The sequence below is a fragment of the Chinchilla lanigera genome, unplaced genomic scaffold (genome assembly GCF_000276665.1).
Source record: "Chinchilla lanigera isolate Chin_1 unplaced genomic scaffold, ChiLan1.0 scaffold00040, whole genome shotgun sequence".
Classification (NCBI taxonomy): Eukaryota; Metazoa; Chordata; class Mammalia; order Rodentia; family Chinchillidae; genus Chinchilla; species Chinchilla lanigera.
Window position 1 is genome coordinate 10,089,428 of NW_004955441.1, and position 20,472 is coordinate 10,109,899.

Sequence of the window (20,472 nt, forward strand, 5' to 3'; positions counted from 1 at the left end):
CCCTAGGGATGGCAGAAGGCGCTGCCGTTGTCAGCTAGCATTATTTCAAACCTGACCAGTTGTGTGTTAGGACTGGTTCACTTCATGCTATGGGCTTTCTCCTGCTGGACCATAGAAATGCCGTGGCTAGAAAAGAAGGGTATTTCCATCCCTTTTCAGGTGGGCGTACGCCACAAGGAAGGGGTGTGTGTGTTTGTGTGTGTGTGTGATGTGTATTAGTAACATTGGCATGGGGCTTTAAAGTGATCATGTAAATCCCTGATCTAGTATCGAGATGCAGAACTAGTAACAGTTATCCTAAACCCAAAAGGAAATCATGCAGGAGTCTAGTAGCTATTTTGCACTGTTTTCCACTTACACCTTTTATTTCTGCGGTGTGGGTGGCATAGGTAGAGAAACCCACCTCATTGGTTGTCTCCGTGTTTCTTTCTCTCCTCAGATGCAGACAGACATGCCGAACTATCCGGAAGTCCGCTGAAAGGCAAAAGCACTAGGAAGCCTTTGGCATGTATCATTGGGTATTTAGGTGGGTATTTTCTAATGGAGGAAAAGAAAAAATAATTTCTACCTGTTAGCCATTTTAAATGCACATCTAAACTAAATGAAAACTTTCTAAATGGGCGAAAATGAGTATCTATGTATAGCTTATCTTGGTTTAAAAACTTTATTACCAACACACGCATGGAACTGTGGGTACGTCTTTACTTTTTGTAAAAAGTAATTGCATAAAAATTATTTTCATGGAAATAAATAGAGATTAAGCAAAAAGGGGAAAATGCAGTTTTATTTACAGGATAAGTATTCTTAATATTTTTATGTAGATCCTTACATTCATATCTCAGTACTTGACTACTTTGAAACTTGTCTAATTTGGTACTCGATCTGTAAGTTAAAATTGTTGGTGTTGATTGCCTTGTGACTCACTACCCTTTCCAGTCGAACGGTTGGTTTGGTATAGGTTGGTTTTGGTACTTATTGTGCCCCTTAGAACCAATTAACAGTGAGTCTTGGGGATGGAGATGCAGCTCAGTGCACATTGCCTGCCTGGCAAGCTCAAGGTCCTGAGTTCCATTCCTGGTACCAAAAACAAACAAATGAGTCTTGAGGTACTACTGTATTTCTGATTTATATCACTCCTTCCTTTATTTTTTTTATTTTTTATTTTTTGGTTTTTCTCCGGTACCGGGAACCGAACTCACGGCCTTGCGCATGCCAGGCAGGCGCTTTTGCCGCTGAGCTAAATCCCCATCCCCTCACTCCTTCCTTTAAATAAAGGATTACTTTACTTGACTTTTTTTTTTTTTTGTCTTTTTGAGACAGGGTCTCACTTTGTCAGGCTGGCATTGAGCTCACTTTGTATCCCAGGCTGGTCTCGAACTCGCAATGATCCTCCTGCCTCAGCCTCTTTGGGCTGGGATTACAGGTGTGTGCCACCATGCCCAGCTTTTTTTGTTTTTTGAGACAGTCTGGCCCTGTAATTCAAACTGACCTTGAACTCACTCTGTAGCCCAGGCTGGCCTTAAAGTCATGATCTATCAGCCTTCTGAGTACTGGGATTACAGGTGTGCACCACCACACCCAGCTTTACTTTGTCTTTTTATTTTCTTAAAAAAAAAATTAAATTGATCTTCAGCCTACATTTTCAAATACTGAACAGCTGGGTGTATAGCTGGTAAAGCACTTGTCTACCACATGTGAGGGACTGGATTTGATCCCTAGCACCCACAGCCCTCAGAGTTACAGTGTCAGTGTGCCAATTAAGGTTTACTTTCAAAGGGAAGCATTCATATTACTTCCTGGTTTTTATTACACCAGCTGAGAAATCTCCAAAGGTATGGTTCCATGTGGAAATACCACAACTAGGAATACTTTAAAATAGGAATATTAAAATATTGTTAAACAGTAACTTTTAAAAAAAATTATGGTGAATAGTTTATAAAACAATGGGTCATCATACACCTAGAAGCAAAAATGGCCTGTTTTTGTGCTTCTAATATTTCTTTTTCACTCACTTAGTAAAAGTGAAATATATGCTCAGAGTTGCATTAACCTTACTGCTCTGTCAGGAAGAGTTGTAGTTATGAAGTATGCAGAATTTAGACATCCAGACTTTTAAAAAATCAGAGTGGAACTCCTTGAACTTAATATATTATCTGATTCTCATCAACATGTCTCTGTACTCAAAAGCTCAGAGTTCATCTTTGATGTTACCCTGCCACTTTCTGTTTTATTTCTCAAAGACTGAAAAGTTGCTTTGATATCCCCCCAGCTTTTTTTTTTTTTTTTTCTTGTTTTTTTTTCCGGTTCTGGGACTCGAACTCACAACCTCGCGCTTGCCAGGCAGGTGCTGTGCCGCTGAGCTAAATCCTCAGCCCCAATATCACCCCAGACACACATGGCCTAAGTAGTGGTGATAATGCCCTCAGCAGCACTGTCTGTATGCTCCCATCTTGCAAGGGAAAGTACCTGGTCTTAAAATTACAGAATATAATGTTACATTGTAGTCAGCCTTCCCGTGGGTAATTGTGTGTGTCTTCCGTGGGAAAATTGGCTTCTATTCCTACAAGATAAGCCCCAAACTGTTGTTTTTAGTTAAACCTTATCCCTACATATTTCTGAGTATTTACTATGTTCAAGACATTGGTAATCCATCATTTGGGGGAACACTAAGATGCGTAAGACCTTGCCCTTAAAGATCTTCTTGACAGCACACTGTAAGAACAATAAAATGAAAGTTAGATGCAATTTAAAAAGTACAGGTTTTAATAAGCATTGAGAATTTGGAGGAAGGATGTGTGTGTGTGTGTGTGTGTGTGTTTGAGGCTCAAACCTAGGGCCTCACTCATGCCAGGCAAGTGCTTGATCTCTGAGCTGTATCCCCAGCCCTTGGGGAAGTTGTTTCTGAGTATTGTTAGGGTAGCCTACTTGAAGAGAATAATAATTGATTTCAGCCTTGAAAGATAAGGTTTGGATAGGTGGGAAAGTAGGAAAATAATATTCTCTCATGAAGTCAAGAAAACTAAATAAACAAAGGCTTCAGTAAGTCTAAGGACCTGAAAAGTTCAGGGAGGTAAATTGTCTGGTTTGGATGGAGTACAGGGCATGAAGGCTGTAAAGAAATCCGAGGCTGGCAAACTTGCAGTGCTGCGTTGAAAAAACATCATTATTTCGGGGGCAGTACTTAAGCCATTCCTAAATTTCGACAAGTGCAAGATTTTGACTAGACCAAGGTGTAGGAACTGTAACAATTCAAACGAGTCTTTCTGAATTTCAGTAAATCAGGCTGTCTTGGCCTTCACCTTGGGTGAGAGGTGAGACAGTGGCTTTGCACGTAGTTGGCAAACAGGTTCAGCTTTGGAGAAAGGTGTTGATAATAGACTGGGGTCCTTATATTGCGATTTCTGTCCATCTATGAAAAGTAGTAGTTCTGGGCTGTGTGGCTCACAACAATATACTTAAACACACACCACCCACACTTCACTTCTTTTTTAATGTCTTTGATCAAAGCATTTCACTTATTATTTGAATATTATGTTTGGACTGTGGTTTCAGGTGTTATGTATTATCAAAAAGTCTGGGCTGGGAGTGATGGACCCTGGTCCCACACCCTGGTGGTAGACCCAAGGAAGGAGTCCTGATTTTCAAAAAGCTCATACTCCAGACGTGCCCCATGTTCCTGGCTGGACAGAGCACAGAAGTGTTTTCTTCTGAGGCTACCTCTTCAGATAATCATTTGATTTCTAATGTCTTGAGGAGTCAGGTGCTTTATTCCCTTAGTAAATCTCACATCATAAGTGACCTTCTGAAGTGGCTTTTTTGTGTGTTTGTATTCACAACCTGAGGCTCAGCTCTGGCCAGCAGAGGAAAAATCACTTACTTGATAAGCAAAGCCATGGCAACACAGTTTGGAGCTGCTTCATTATGCACATCTGTGGCTGGCGCATGAGGACCTGACTCTCAGCTCATTAAGAAATGAGATGTGTGGCGTTAGCCAGTGTGAATGCATAGAGATTTTAATACCATGTTCTGAGTTGAGAAACCTTTTTCCCTCCTGTCAGAGATCCATCCTGCGAAGAAACCTAATGTAATTCGATCTACACCAAGCCTGCAGACCCCAACTACCAAGCGGATGCTAACCACCCCGAATCACACATCTCTCAGCATTCTGGGGAAAAGAAACTATAGTCATCACAATGGCCTGGATGGTATGTAAGCTCAGGAATACCGGAAGCCGTTCTGATTGGCCGGGGCCCCTTTGCCCTTACCTGCCTGGGCCAGTCATCCACCAAGTCCAAGAATGTATTACAGATCCTCCGTGGTTGATGTGAACGTGTGTTAACGGGTTAAGAGGGAAAACTGCCACATGCGTAGTGAAGGCGCTGTGCCGAGTGGAAGTTCTCCATTTCCCAGGAGATACCTTCCGCTCACATCTGTTAGGAGCCCGGTTTGGAGAGGAAGTCTGTTTAGCAGGTCGCTTCTGCCGGCTGATAATGTTCTTTCTGTGATGCACACACACTGCTCATTTAAAGGTTTCTTAACCAGAAGGGATTATTCCGCCTTATGTCTGAGACATCCGTGCTCTCTGAGGGCTCTTCAGTTTTCTGTGCATCATTTTGAATTTGGCATTTGTGACCTATTTCCTTCACTTTAAAAAATTTTTAATTGCTCAAGAGTGCTACAGATCATGAAAGGAATCGGCTGGGTGATGTGCTAAATGCAGAAATAATAACTTGTTTGCAACTGAGACGCCGAGAAACATTACCTGTTACCCAAAGTACTTTTCTTAGGTTCGGCCACATAATGACTGTTCAGGTGGAATTGAATTATCTTACCATTTGGACTATAAACTGCTGTAATAAGTCCTGTAGGCAGTAGAAATTGTTCATGTCAATAGTCCTGGAGTTTTGAAACTGTCTTTATTGTTTAAGTGTTGACATTTATTTATGAATAAAACTCTTGAGGCTTTTCATGCCTTACGGAACTCTAAATTCCTTCAGCGACAGTAAATTGCTTATAACAAGGCCCTAGAGCAAGGATATGGAATAGACCTTCTAATAATAATTTTCCATGGTTGCGTTCCTTTAGGATGACTTTTGATCGTCATAATCAAGTCAAAATGAGTAAAACAATGGGAGTGTTTAGTTCAGATTTATAAGGTCTCAATTTGCTTTAGATACAGCTTTCAGGAATTGGCCACACAGCAGTCTTGCAGAAACGCCTTCATCATGCCCCAAAATGCTCGATGTGTGGACACTAGAAGTCCAAGGAAAGATTATGTCAACATGTAGAGATTGGATTTCTGTGCAGCTTTTTCTTGGATTCAAGCTTAGATAGAACCTAGAGTCTTTCTTTTCTTTGTACCGCCTCCCTTGTATATAGTCCTGCTGCGCCAGCAGAGGCTGTGATCTGTTACATATTTGCAGAAAGACTGTTTTTTCTGATGTTGCAGTGACAGCCGTCTAGAATCTTTCTCCTCTCCCAGCCGTGGCCGTTCTGGACCCCTGTCCCAGCCGTGCGTTGCAGCTTTTGTTGTCTGTCAGCACCTGGTGCTCAGTAGCATAGTACTACTGGTCTCCTCGGAATTTCTTTAGAATGCCACCTGGTAGTGTTCCCTCTCTAGGTGTTTGTCCCATTTTTTTAATGCCTGCTGCCCCAAGGCCATTGCTTCTCTGCTCGGAGCAGGAGGACTGGAAGAGCTCTCAGGAATCCCTGGTGTGACATTGACTTGCTGGGGAACAACTTCGGTCTCATTTTGTGAGGAGACCCAGCTGCTGACACACTTCTTTCTCCAAGGTCCAGAATTGCTTCAGAAGTGCAAGAACAGTGGGATCAATTGGGGGAGTATTTTGAGGGGGGTTAATGGCAATGTGTATTTTATTGTAATTTTTAAAATTTAAGGGGCTGGATGTATAGCTCAGTGGCACAAGCGCCTGCCTGGCAAGCGCAAGGTCCTGCGTTTGATTCCTGGCACCAAAATAAAATAAAATAAATAAAATTTAAGCATTCATCATATATCATATTTTGATCACTCCTTGTAGATGAACTGGGATTTTCACTTACTTGTGACTAGTTTTAGAATCTGCACCTTTTTTTTTTGAGACAGGATTTTGCTATGTAATTCAGGCTGGCCTTGAACTCACTGTGTAGCCCAGGCTGGTCTCACACAATCCCACTGCCTCAGACTCCAGAGCACTGGGATTACAGGGATGCACCACCATGCCCAGCCCAGAATCTGTGTTATTCACTGCTATTATAGATGAAGCTTGGCTCTTGAGTATGCTGTTAGGTTCTGCCAGAAAAGTAGAAACTGCATAAATTATTTTAATAGTTAATTTAGTATGAGAAATCAGTATGACAGATATTGGAAGGCAGCGTAGATAAACAGGGAACATGGCAGGTAGAGGAACAGCCACTGTCCTTAGGGTTGGGAGCATAAGGAAGTGGGGCTTATCACAGCACAGATGCTCAAGGGGGCCCCGGAGCTGGAACCCAGCCTCTGAGAAGCAACGCAGGCGTCCTCAGGAGCTGCGAGGAGGCAGCTTCTCGGACACACTGGTGCTGCCCCTAGCGGTGTCCGTGAGGGGAAGAGGACAGAGCCCGAGCCTTCCCACACCTCTGCCCTGCAGGCTCTCTAGCACCACCTTCTGGCATAATGGGGAGCCACGTGGCAAAGCTGAATCGACTTTCTCACTGGGATAATCCTGCAGATACAGGATCCTGACTAATTTGAATTTCCATTATGAATTCAAAATCCTAGGAAAAATGTTTGGCTGTCGTGAGTCTGCATGAGGTAGTTGAGACCATTATGTACTGAAATAGGATATGTAGGGAAGTCTGGCCTGTGTAACAAACACAGTAATGAAATCAGCTAGCCCTGCTACTTAATCACCAGCATGGCAGACAGAGAGGCACACCAAACAGGGCGCTGATGGATGGAACTCATTTAACTGGAAGCAAAGCCTGCTCCTACTGAGACGCGTAGGTCTCTCAGCTTTAGGACCTAGATTTCTTCCTCCATGGCTTGCCTTCTGCACTCATCTTCCACCTCTGCATGTTGAGTTCTTGATGATGGGAAGTCTCTTGATCTCTGCTAGCAGAAGACATTTTGCCTGTCATTTTTATTTTTTATTTTGGTACCGGGAATAGAAGTTATGACTTGTGCTTACCAGGCAGGCGCTATGCCACTGAGCTATGTCCCCAGCCCTTGCCTGGCATTTGTAAAGATGATCGACAGCTTCTTACTGCCTTCCTGAAAGTCACTGTCTTGTTTTGTTTATTTTCCTTTTTTGTGTGTGTGGTGGTTCAGGGAGTGGAACCTGGGGCCTTCACACTGAGCTATATCCCTGGGCCTTTTAAAATTTTTTATCTTGAGACAGGATCTCATGAAGGGACCAGGTTACCCAGGCTGGGCTCTAACTTGCAGCCCTCCTGCCTCAGCCTCCCAGAGTGCTGAGATTACAGCTGTGCACCACTCCACCTGGCTAGTCGCTGGCTTTGGTGAAGGCACTTTAAAGGCCCTGGTGTGCCTGGGCTCAGGGAGTCAGTGTCCCATGTGCTCTGTGAAGCTAACCTACAAACTCTGTGACCACCCTAATGGAACTTAAACGCCAAGGATGACAGTAGAGTCCCAGGAGGCCCCTCAGTGCAAGGTGTCACTAGTGACAGTAAAAATGAAGCTCAAAATTGTAGACACACACAGTACCTTATCGGAGAGCAGACACTGTCTTTCCTCTCAGGCTGTTGGTCCAGCAGCACATGGCGTGCTGTCATGGGCATTTCCTGTCTCCTGCGTTTCCAACGCAGATGTCTTGATGACATATACACAATGTCAGGAAATGGAGTACAGTGTCTGCCACATCCGATCTGCTGGGTTAGTCAGGAGTGGGGAAGCCCTCCAGCTTCAGGGGAGAAGAGCAGGGATAACTGGTCCTCATATGAGAGCAGCAGCGGAGAGGGCAGCAGGAGGCGTGGACTTGCTGTGCCGCGAGGGCTGAGTGCAGGCACCTGCGCGTTTGCAGTCAGAGGGCGTCAGTTGCTGCCTTCTCCGATAGCTTCCTGTGTGACCTTGGATCAGTTAGTTTCTCTACCCGTTTTCTCCTTTGTAACTCTGTAAAGTGTGGGTGTCATTGGCCTCAGAGAATTGTTCTAATAATTAATATTTTTGTGTATTTTATATCCCTTCATCTTCCAAACACTTTATGATGTAGATATTAAAACCAGAACTTTTTTTTTTTTTTTTTTTCAAGATAAAGTCTCGTTACACAGTTCAGGTTGGCCTTGAACTCACTGTTGAGTTGAGGCTGGCCTCAAACGCGTGGCAGTCCTCTGCATCAGCCTCCTGCATGCTGGGATTACAGGCGTGCGCCGTCGTGCCTGGCCAAAACCTGCATTTTAGTAATGAAAACCATCAGAGCTCAAAAGAAGTTAAAAAAATCGCTCAACTCACACGGCTAGCAAGGCGCAGCGGTAGAATTTAAAGTTCCAATCTGGTGTTTTCTTCCAAATCAGTAAGGACCCAGGTTCGTGCTGAGTGGGGCATGAATATGATGGATATCTGTTTCCTGCATATAAGAGACGGTATTTGTTTGCACATGTGTACAGAATAGAGCGGGAATTTTTCTCTGCTCAGACTATGATGTAGAAGCCAGCACTGTCTACTAAAATCCCCGTCCTGCTCTGTTCCCCCGGCACCTTCCTTCCTGAACCTGGAAGTTGGGGCTTAGGAGCTACGCTGCTATTAGGGAGAGGGGAAAAAGCAAAGTACAGAATCACTTAAAAGTGAACTGTGTTTGAATCAAATTGTATAGTGCTTACAGTGTAGTCTTAGTGAGTATTCATTAAGTGTTAGGGTTCTGTCTCCATATTTCGATAGCTGCTATGAAAGTTATTTGGAAAATCACTAAGATGTCATCTAAAGTCACGTGAAGTTTATACAAAATATCAATACTTTTTTATAACTGTATTTCTCACCTACAAGAATGAGTCTGAAAAAATGACTTTTAGTGCTGTGCTTTGTGGCACCTTCTGGTAGTTCCAGCTACTTGGGAGGCTGAGGCAGGAGGATTGTTTGAACCAGGGAGTTTAAGTACAGCCTGAGCAACACAGCAAGATGCTGTTAAAAAAAAAGAGAGAGACTTACAGATTTGCTTGAAGGTCAATGAGTGTATTCCAATGTATATTTGTACTTTGGAGGGGCACAATAGCTATAAAGAGAAATTACCCTTGATTAAGTAATTCTGAGGGGCATTGAAGACCAAAAATTAGGTTTATAGAAAAAATTCACTGCCGGGCATGGTATGGTTTGTATCTCGATGTCCCCCAGTGGTACACACCGGTAATCCCAGCACTCAGGAGGCTGAGGCAGGAGGATCGTTGCAAGTGCGAGACAAACCTGGGCTACCAAATGAGCTCAAGGTCAGCCTGAACTGCAGAGCAAGACCCTGTCTCAAAAAGAAAAAAAAAAAAAAAAACCTCATGCAGTCATGGGGGTGGGTTCTAGAGTTTGTGATTGATTCATGGTCCAGTGGGTGTGAGTGCTACACCTGCCCTGGGGCCGGTGGCCTGCACAGTATAAGGGAGGGAAAGAAGCGACTCTTTCTGCTCCACCCCCTTTTGCTCTTGTTGCTTTTGCTACCCCCTCCCCCGACTAATGAACTGTTACTCCCCTGCCCTGTGCTGAAACCTCCACAAACTGAACTAAATAAACCTTTCCCTCTTTAATTTTGGGCATTAGGTATTTTGTCTCAGCAACGAGAGAAACTAACCAAGACAGTAGTGCACATCTGTAATCCTAGCATTCAGGAGGCTGAGGCAGGAGGATCATACTGGATTCGAGGCCAGCCTGGAATACATAGTGAGTTCAAGGCCAACCTGAACTATGTAGCTTGACTCAGTATCAAAGAACAATAACAAAAAAGCAAGGACTTACTTAGTTTCTTATAGGCTTTGTAACTAGAAGCCTGGCAGCAGAGGGCTGGAACATCATGATCTTGTGACAGCACAGTATTTTTCAGAGTGAAGGCTGCATTAGAAAAATTCCAGTGGAGAAGGGGAGATGGGCTAAACAAGACTCTCATCCTGCCAGGTGTGGTGGCATACACCTGTAATCCTAGAACTCAGGAGGCTGAGGCAGAAGGATCGCTGTGAGTTCAAGGCCAGCGTGGGCGACATAAGCAAGTTCAAGGACACCCTGAGCTACACAGTGAGACCCTGTCCCCTTCCCCCACCAAAAAAAGACTCATCCTCTCCTGACGCCCTAAGAATAAGAAGACACCCCCACCTCACCCAGGTGCCCCCTGCATGGTCAGACTGCAGATCTCCCCTCCCACCACACTGGTACCAAGTCACTGCCCGCTGCAGCTCAGCTGTCATCAGATGGGAAGCTGGAAGAAACGTGTGCTGGTGGGGGACACAGACCACAGGAGCGATGCTGGAGGGGTCCCGAACCTTTCCAGGACGGGGCCGCTCTTGTCCCGGGGGTATTGCACCAGGCTGAGTATGTCAGGGAAGCCAAAGCTGCAGGCCCAGAGGAGAGGTGAGTTTTCAGTAGGACAGAGTCAGGGCATCTAGGCCAGGAAGAGAGATGAATTGTATAATAAGCCCCTTTTTAATCTGCATTTCTCTGGCTTATTTCCCCCGGGACACGTGCACACACCGCTGATCTTTCTCACTTGTCTTCTGCATTGAGTAATATCGTTTTCCAACTCTCCCGTGAAGAGGCTATCCGCTGTGGAGGCCTCTGTAAGGATAATATTATGATCTGGGGTGTGAAGACTGTCCTTTTGATGACTTGTTTCTGAAATGAGTGATTCAACAATTCCAACTGCTGGCACGCCAGCCCTGGGAAATGGGTGTTGGGGCCGCTGCACAGCGAGTGCGCTCTGGAAATGTTTCTGCTGTCTTCACAAACTCCCATAAAAATAGACAGCCGGGGACAGCCGACGGCACTCCCAGGCAGGAGTATGAGGCCCAGGCCGCCTTCTGTCAACAATTGCATGCCATTTCAAAAGACTACAGGTTTTTTTAATATTCTAAAACATTGTTTATGGGAGAATATCAAGTGTCCCCAGGCTCACTTCTGGTCTTCTCATCGCATGTTGTAACCTAGTTAATTATATCTTCAAAAATGTTTGAGCTTTGAAAGGCGGAGTACCTGATACATCGAGTGGGCTTCAGGGTTCCTGAAACGTTGTCTGAGGGCCATGCTGTTTTCTCAGCTTGTGAAGCCACAGGAGTAGGGACTGTGGAAGAAGACAGATCCAAGGGAGTCAAGCAGGGTTAGTCAACAACTTGGTATTTTGGAATATTCTGGAAAGATGCGAAATTGACCCCCGCCCCCGACTATTCCTGGGTCTGCTGATACCACAATTTTTCCCAGAGAGCACTTCCGTCTTGTTCCTGAGGGAAATACTAGTTGGGAGCGCCAGTATGAAGGTGCTAGACCTAGAAGACTGACAGAGTCCATGGTGGCCATTCGGATTCTTGGCTGTAAGGGCCAGCATGGCCTCCCAAGAAGTGTTGCTGATTACCTACGGAGTCACTTCTTTTTAACCAGCCTGTCTCTCTGCTCCCCCTCTCAGTGATGCTTAGAGGGTGACCTCCTTGGAGGACAGGGAACCTCCGACTGGAGAGCGCCTCAGGTTTTGGAGAAAAGCTTCGCTGTTGGGGAAAGGAGACAGGAAGACACAGAGTGAGATTAGGGTCCTGATGCGGGGCTTACCTAGAAGAGCCTTGCTGGTGCACAGGTGTGGATGTCTGAGGAGGCCACTGCACTCTCGTTGGATCTTGATGCCCCAAGAAGTAAAAGACCAACCCCAGAACCTAGGCAGTTTGGGCTCCCGCACCCCCAGAGATCTCCTGGGTTCTACTAAAGAAGTGAGAGAAAGCCTTCTGATTGCAGCCCTCAGGGCAGTGGAGATGGGACGTTCCTCACCGTCCGATTGATTTGGAAAGCCCCACTGGCCTTTGGAAAGGCTCACTTAGAGCTTTCCAGCCCTGGTCATTACTTTCTTTCCCTTTTTCCTATTTTCCCTTCCAAATGATTGAGTACTCTTTAAGCTAAGGAACATCTGAGTTATAATTTGTGCGTTTTCCTCCCTCAACCAAAATTTTTTTTATCAGTAACTCTACACATATAAGTGAACACAAAGAGCAGTGAATGTGAAACTGCGCCCCAGACCACTGGTAACTTTTGGATGGAGGTTCCGGAGCACACGGACCTTGTGGGCGTATGTGACTGAGGCCGCACGGGGAGCCCTCTAGAGGCAGGGGTGAGCAAGACGGTAACAAGTCGGGAAAATAAGGGGACCCACACTGGGACAGGACATTTATTTCTCTCCCGTTTTCCATCGTTGTGTCTTTTACTAAACTTTTTGGTAGACTTTCTCAACTTCATTTTTCTGTTTTGATTTTTTTTGGTCTTTTTGCGACAGGGTCTCGCTATGCAGTTCAGGCTGGCCTTAAGCTTACTTTGTAGCTCAGACTGGCCCCAAACTCTCAAGAATCCTCCTGCCTCAGCCTCCCAAGTGCTGGGATTATGGATGTGCACCACCACATCCCGCTCTTCGTTTTTGTTTTTGGTACTGGGGGTTGAGCTGTGTCCCAGGCCTCGTTTTCAGTCTGAGACAGGTTCCTCAGCCCAGTGAGACCATAGTTCCTGCCTGAGCCGATCCTGCACTGCTTCGAGCGGTCATAGCTAAGAGTGGCTCCCACCCAGTCTCACTTTGTTCTAGGGGCAGAGCCTCTCTGGGTTTTGCCTGATTTTAGTTGATCTCCACTACCTCAAGGATGTTGTTTTTTATATTTTTCACAGAGTTTACTGGCCAGAGGCTTAGTGCAATGTAAACTAGCCTACCATTGTAGGAAGCAGAATTCCTCAGTTCTTCCCCCTTTAGTTCCGGTAGGAGAAATAACGTACTATTTATGTTTCATGGATACTGTGTCTTTTTTTTTTTTTTCTGGTACCAGAAATCAAACTCAGGACCTTGTGCCAGGCAGCAGCTGTGCCACTGAGCCGCATTCCTGGCCCTTGGGTACTGTATCTTTAGTACTTCTCTGAGGATATGATCAGTTCTTTTTTTAAAGTTTTCTTCCCCAAGAATAGTCCAGTTTGCATTCTTCTGTTTACTTATTTTGATCTGAAGCATTTGTTTGTGTTAGAGGGTTTTCCTGATGACTTCTCCTCTGTAACAAAGTTGAAGAGTAGGAGGCTGGACGTCAGGGTGAGAGCTGTGTGCTAGAGCCTGTGCATGGTGCAGTTCACAGTTGTGACCCGGGTGAGCTGGTGATCGGTAGCCCCAGGTTTCTTAGCAGCTTCTCGGGTTCCCTGGAGACATGCAGAGGGTGAAGGTTGGGCTACCTGTGCTCTGGGGGCTCACATTCAGCAGGCAGATGGTCCCTTGGTCCCTCTCGTTGGGAATTGGCCGTCCTGTCCTCAAATGTGCTGGATGCCTGGTGTCCTGGGGCCGTCAGTTTTGTTCCCTTTGGAGAGTGAACGTCCGGACTGCTGGGAGGTGGGCAGTACACAGGAGTTTGGAGCTGGGAAAGTTCTGGGCTGCTCTTCAGCCTCAGCTCATGGGTTTTGCTTCAGTTCCCCGCCCCTGCTCTCACAGGTACCTGCTGACCTCTCCAGAGCCCATTGGAGATTCTCTGGACAAATTGGGCTCTTGGCTTTCCACACTGCCACTCTCCAGTCCCCATTTTTTTGTTTGTTTGTTTTTTTTGTTTTTCTTCCTGTACCGGGAATTGAACTCACGACCTTGCGTTTTCCAGGCAGGTGCTGTGCCGCTGTGCTCAATCCCCAACCCCTCAAGTCCCCATTTCTTAAGTACATAATCCGTTATCACTTCCTATGTGCTTTCCAGCCTCAAATCCTGAAGGTGGTTTCTTCTCTGACTGTCGGAAGGGAAGGCAGCAAACTCAGAAGCTAACAGCTGGAAACCTTAAGAGGTTGCTTCACTGCGTTAGTTGATTAGGTCGCAGCGTCTCCAAGTCCATGGAATTCAAGTACTTCAGGGCAGTCAAAGCAATAGGGAGCATTTTGCCAACAAACCAAAACAAACCGAAATGCTTCCGAATTAGGGATAGTACATGCAATAGTGGTGAATGTAGATTAGTGCATTTAAGGATAAATGAAGATAAATGATTTGGGTTACACTGTGCTGCAGGAGGAGGCTGGGAATCCATGTAGACCTTGTCCTGGGGCCCTTGCTGGGGGCTTTGTCTCTGGGATGCCATGGATGGCTCTTGTATTTTATCTCAAGGAAATGAAGTAGGGCCGGGGAAGAGTGAAGTGATAGCTTCCCAAGGACAGGTGGTAAGCGCTGGGAGTCTTCAGCTGGGATGCAAAGAGGTGCGTGTGTAACTAACACCGCTGCCAGGGTGGAGAAGGTGGGCACCAGGTCCTGAGCTGCCTGGGTAGGGGGTTGCTTTAGAAAGTGGAGCCCGTAAATTTAGCACAAATTTGCTATGGTAGGCCAGAAGCTTGGGAAACTATTACAACTAGTTCCTCTAGCATTCTGTTTAATTCTCTAGGCATTTGGAGAAATGTATCACAGAGAACCCCCTCTCCCCAGAGACACAGAGCAGGCGGGGAGCTGATGATGCTGACGCGTACATAACCTTTAACATAGACACTGAAGGGCACAGTATGCTAAGATGCTCTTACTGTTGGAAATAAGAGCTGTTGGAAGAACACTGGGCTACATGGAAGACAGGAAGCTTGGTATATAAGGAAGAACCTGACCTGAATTAAGAAGATCCGGGTTCAGATCCTGACTCCTCAGCTAACTCACTGTGCCTCTGAGCAAGTTCCTAGTGTTTCTGATCCTCCCAAGGTTCTGCTGCAGGTTAAATAAGGCAGTCCTATAACCTGCAAAAGGATCAATAAGGCAGAAGTGTGTTGATTCCTAAACTGAATTTGAGTCTTTAACACGTATTTGCTGAGCCCACACCAAATACCAGGCTGTGTACATGTCCCTTCCCGGTTCCAGCAAGGCTTACGAAGTGAAGGCACAGCTCTGCCCCGTCCTGCAGCCCTCCCTCAGGATGGTACAAGGTTGTGCAGGTGAGCGTCCCCGGGTCCTTTCCTGGCTGCAGGTGCACGGTGGGAGAGAATGTCTGAGCATCTGACCCTGTCTTAGCAAAGATCCCCTCCCTCCCAGCTTCCTTCCAAATAAAGGAAGAGAAAGGTCTCACAACTGCTGCGCGGCCCATAATGGGGGCGACATGGTTTGCAGTGCATGGCTGCGTTTTGTTTGCTCGTTTCTCTCGAAAGCGTGGGGAGGTGGAGGACACAGGAGTGGCGCTGTGAGTCTGGAGGACGGAAGTTCACTCCTCTGCGACAGAAAGTGTGTTTGTTCACAGCCCACGAGAACCTGTCGAGATGATCAGTCCTGGCCCTGCCTCCTCCCGGCCGCTCATGCTCCGCACTGCTTCGTGTCAGGCGGGGAAGTTCCAGGAGGTCTGCTGCTAAGCGTGGAAGTGCTTGCCTGGCGTCCTGTGTGCCTGGCCTGCAGCTGCTCCCCTCCCCACCCCAAATCCGGCTTTTTAGGGCTCCTCAGTACGACTCAGGTGCTCTCTTCACCTGTCTGAGCTTCCCCCTTGGTCCAGTCTTAAACACCATCACGAGCTTTGATTTGAATGAGCGCCTGACCGCCTCACCCTGAAGCTGGCGGTGTTGGTGGGAGGGCTCTCCTGTCTGCTCTCTTCTCCTTCGGAGCTCCTTTAACCATCATCTCGTGTCTTCCCTTTGCCAGAACTCACGTGCTGTGTGTCAGACTGAGCTCCCCCCGTTGCACCCCGCCGTCCAGACTCGATGCCGTCCTGCTGATGTTCACAGCTGTGCCTGGGAAGGAGGCAGCCCGTTGGCGGGGACCTCCCTGTGCCCTGCTGGGCAGGGAAGGACCTGTAGGCGTACACCTTGTGCATCCGCGCCTCCATGTGTGGACCTCGCTGCGCTTCCCCCTCCGAGACCTCGCTGTCGCTGTCCGGGAGCAGAGCTGCCTGAGCACCAAGGGGAGGGGAGCCACGCCACCCCTCGCTGCTTTTCAGGGTCCCACTCCCTGGAGTGGCGGTCTGCATGCGTCATGCTCTGCTTTGTGCTGTGTAATTATGTACAGGAGGGACACGGCACCCGTCTGAGTGGATGCTTCCTAAGAAACGTGCCAGTGTTTACGCAGTCCTTGGTGTTCCCTGTCTCTGCTGTTACTGTCTCAGCTTCCCCCATAGGCTGCTTTTTCCGCACAGGGGAAGTTTTACTCCAGCCCTGCCGCGTCCTGCCCTCCACCCTGCCCTCTGTATGCAGCTGCCTGGCTCTGAAGGGAAGGGAGCTCATGCACCCGTGGGCTGTGAGGGAAGGATCGCCTGCAGCCTGCGGGCTCTTCTCAGCGTCTCCGTCACTAGAGAGAGGCGGTGTCCTGCTCCGCTCCGCGTGGTCCCCCAACAGCTCCAAGGAGAGCAGCTGTTCAGTGCGCCAGGCGTGCATCTCACTGTGACAAAGCCATTTGCTTATGGCCCTGCTTCCTTACAGACAAGCCGGCTAATGCGGAGCCATCTCCAGGCGGGGCCTCCAGCAGGATGCAGATCACCCCAGTTTATTTTAAGCAGATAGACAAGACCGTTGGTGTCAGCAGGGCTAGTGAGAGAACCAGGATTACGAGCGTGAGCGTGCGGATGCCCGTGCTCCCTACCCCTCTGGCCCTGTATTTCTGCGAGCAAATGTGCCTAGGCCCAGAGCCCCCCGTTTGATTGGTATGGGCTCCTCCTGCCTGCCCTGGCACCAGCCCTTGGGGACATTCCAGCTGGTCACAGAGCTGCGGGTGTCAGAGCAACTCAGTACCCGGTTAGTTCCTGAGCAGACTGAGCCCGGCCACTTCCCTCTCTTGGCGGGCACAGGCTGCCGGGCACAGGGTCTCAGCCCGTGAAAGACAACTGGCACCTGACCACCACCACCCTGCCTTCTCAGACAGCAGCCGGGTGGCCAGTGAGGCGCCCCGGACGGGCTGTTGCAGAGCAGAGTGGCCACAGTTGTATTGCCCCTCCTCCCAGGAACAGTGAGAGAGCACGAAACGATGCTCATGTCCCCCAAGGCGGGCTCAGCCCAGCAGAGAGCGGGATGTGTGTCTGAGGACTGGTGTCGGGTGCAGGCTGCCTGGTCCTTTCGCGGTTGTGCAGTCACCTTGGCTCATCTGAGGAGCAGCTTTTCATCTTAGCCTTCCGTGCAGTTGACGGGGCAGGGGTGTTCTCCCCACTGCTGTCTCTGGGAGCTGTCCTGGTCTTGGCTTGGGGCCCCCGAGGGTGGGACTGTGACAGGGGTGTGCTGTGAGAGACACGGGGAGGTGGCAGGTACTTCCCAGAGGGGTCCCTTCCACAAAGACCCCAGAAGAAGAGGCAGCTGGCCCCTGGGGTGTTTATCCTCTGAAGAAAAAGGGGAGCCAGGGCCTGGTCTGTGCCCGCCTGGGCCCCTGCCCTGTGGTCACGGACAGACGGGGAGGTGACTGCCTGTTCACTGCCCTCTCCCGACTCCCACCACACGGTGTGTGCTGGCCCTAGGAACAGCTGGCCCCGTCCCCTGGAGCGCATGCTGCTGTCTGCACCCCTCTCCCTGTGCGGGGAGACCTTTCACCCAGGCCCAGGCGATCTGGGGTCAGGCCAGAGGAGGAGCGGCGACGTCACTCCCGCCCCATTCACAGTTAGCTTCGGGAAACATGCAGCTCGTTTGGAGCTACTCATGCCAGCAAGGCCGTCCCTCGCCTTGTTAGTAGGAAGGAGCTCTTGGTTTTGCAGGTCCAGCCCCTGGAAGGTGACGTGGCAGAGATCTCATGTTCTTGTTTCGTCTCCGGAAAGCTCTCAGGAGGCCTTGCAGTGGAACTGTCCGGGAAATAGCAGCAGCTGCCAAGGGGCCCCGTTCCTTGCCTTTGGCCATCTGAGCACCTGGTGCTGGAGGACTTTCCCGTGAGTCATGCCCTTTCTGGAGCTGTGACGAGGGGCCAGTGTGTCAGTGGAGGGGCTATGAGGGAGGGAACCAGGGTCACCATGGTACAGCGAGTGTGCGTGGACACGCGCAGTGCTCTGCACAGCCCGAGTCACATGTGCCTTGGCTCGGGGCTTCCTGTGTGAGGACACGAGCTCTGCAACATCTCCTGTGTCGTTCAGTCATTGCCGCCACCCCTGACGTCCCGAAAGAGGATGGCAGGCAGGAGACTACTGCTGGAACCTCTTGCGGTTCTACCTTTCCCACAGACTGGGGCCCAGCCAGGAAGCAGGAACCACAGTATGTATTTAAATCGAGCAGTTTTAAGCCAGAGATTTGTTTGTCACAGAACAAGGGCTGAAATGGGAGCTGAGGCAACCTAGAGGTTGCCAGGGAGCTGCCAGCATCCCTAGGCGACCTGGACAGAGGGAGGAGGTCATGTTACCAGAGGCCAGAGCCGCAGGCCGCCAGGTGGGGCCTAGGGCCACGGAGGCCCCTCTGGTAGGACCTGGAGCCATAAGGAGGCAGAGTCCCTGTCAGAAACACCCCCAGGCCGAGAGGGGGAGACAGCTGACCTCCCTCTTCCTCTTGGCTTTTTAGCTGATGCACGGCCCCCGGGCCTGGGACAGCCGCTTTCAGGGTCTGCCCAGCGCGCAGCAGGGGGTGGAGGGGGCATGCGAGCCCTGGCCTTGCCCTGCTCTGTGTCCTGTCTGAGTCTGGTGCTTTTTGCTCCTGTCCAGAGATCCTGCTAAGGGAGACAGGATCGGGCCCCTCGGGGTTTCCCAGAGAGGAAAGTGCTTTGGGAGGGAGGGGGAGCATTTTTCCTTCGCGCGTCTTCCTGCTGTCCCTCAGGAACGCCATGTCCTGCTTTTCTGTGTAGCCCTCTGTCCCTCTCTTGAGCATCTCCTGTTTTCCTGGCCAGTGGTCACTGTCCCCGAGCACGCCTCAGTGCCCGGAGCGCTTCCCCAGGTTGGCGGGTTCCAGCGTGGTCTCCGTGTGGACTCTCTGTACAAAGATGCTGTCTACTAATCAGTTTGTATCGTGTTTCCAATAAATTTCTGGAAATTCTGCCTGGTGTCAGGCTGTCCTTTGCTAAAACGGTGGCTCGGCTGGGAGCTCTGGCCCTGCACACCCCAGGAGGCCCTTGCCTCTATGCTCTGTCCCCTTCTCCACCCCCAGGGCAGTCGGGAGGTGACAGGCCAGGCCCGTTGGTCCATGTCCCCAGCCCAGCAGCCTTTCCTCAGGGACTGCATCTTCCTCTGTCTCATGGGCCATGACATGAGCATACAGAGGGCCGCCTAATAGATGACTTTTGAGCTTGTGCCCGTAGGCCTGGTAGTAAGAGGAGCAGCAGGCAGAGCTTTCCCCATTAACTGTCACTGAGGCCACGTCCTGAGGTGCTGCTGTGCCTCACACACGGCTTCCTTGTCACGCTATTTCTGTGGGTTCTGCCTCAGTTGGTGTGCTAGGGCTATTGCAGGAGAAGACGAGGTGTGGCTTGCCTGAGACCCCTCTATCCTTTGTATGAGACACTTGTATGCTGGGGTTTGAGAGAGTGGAAAACAAAAACCAAAAAGAAGACAGTGAGTTTCAAGTGTTCCCACGGAGAAGCTGGACATAACACGTTATATCAGTCACTTTCCTTTCTGGGGACAAAATACCTGACATACAACTCTGTGGAGGAGAGGGTTTCAGAGGTTTCAGTCCCTGGTTGGCCAGCTCCAAGCATTATGGTAGATGGGCAGGGCAGAGGAAAGCTGCTCTGCTCATGGCCCCCAGGAAGCAGAGTAAAAGAGAAGGAGCCAGAGAGGAAGAGGCCAGGGACTAGAAATAATCCGCAAAGTTGCTCCCCCCATAACCCACCTCGGCACATCCAGAACTAGACTAGCTAGACTACCACTACCACCACTCTTGGTCTGTCCCTCCAGCACATTATTTTTATACTACTAACGCGTGTGTGTGAATCCATAACCAATATGGAACATTTGTATGTATGTTACATTTTATGTAACAAATTGATAATGAAGATTAACCATCACACGTGTGAAGATTACTAGAGATGAGCAAATGTGATTGTGGCTGTTGTGGGATGTGTAGGAGTCTGGGATTGTGGAGAAGGGACAGATGAATCACGGTCAGGGAAGGTTTTGTTGAAGCTGAGGTTCCTAAGGGTGGACACAGCAGTCCCTTTGGAGAACCCCTGTGGGGCTGTGTGGTTACTGGGGTGTTCTCCTGAGGCCTGATAGTGCCTCGCTCTTTCTGGAGGCTTCTCTGCAGCTCAGTGTGGCGTGCCACCCCCAACGCTGAGTTCTCTGCCGGGGCTGCATTTTTATGGTCAGGCTTCGTAGGGAGCTGGTTCTCCCCTATCTGCTGCTGGGCAGCGGGATTCCCTGCAAGAACTCTTATAACCAGCAGAGGAGTGGGTGCTCAATTCTCCGTGCCCCTTTTGGCTCCTTTTATAGATTTTTTTTGGGAGCTTGTTTTTTAACTCCCAGAACCAG

General features: G+C 48.9%; 1 protein-coding gene across 2 annotated transcripts in view; it reads left to right on the forward strand.

The window, feature by feature from the left end:
- The window catches only part of Mta3 (metastasis associated 1 family, member 3), a gene marked incomplete at its 5' end in the record, with an annotated part of 142,741 nt that extends 123,701 nt beyond the window's left edge, over window positions 1-19,040 (forward strand). For both annotated transcript variants that reach the window (XM_013517591.1, XM_005390920.2), the window contains 3 exon segments: window positions 440-526; window positions 4,059-4,205; window positions 15,756-19,040. In XM_013517591.1, the coding sequence (XP_013373045.1) occupies window positions 440-526; window positions 4,059-4,205; window positions 15,756-15,781 (260 nt within the window).
- Between the last annotated feature and the right edge of the window lie 1,432 nt (window positions 19,041-20,472).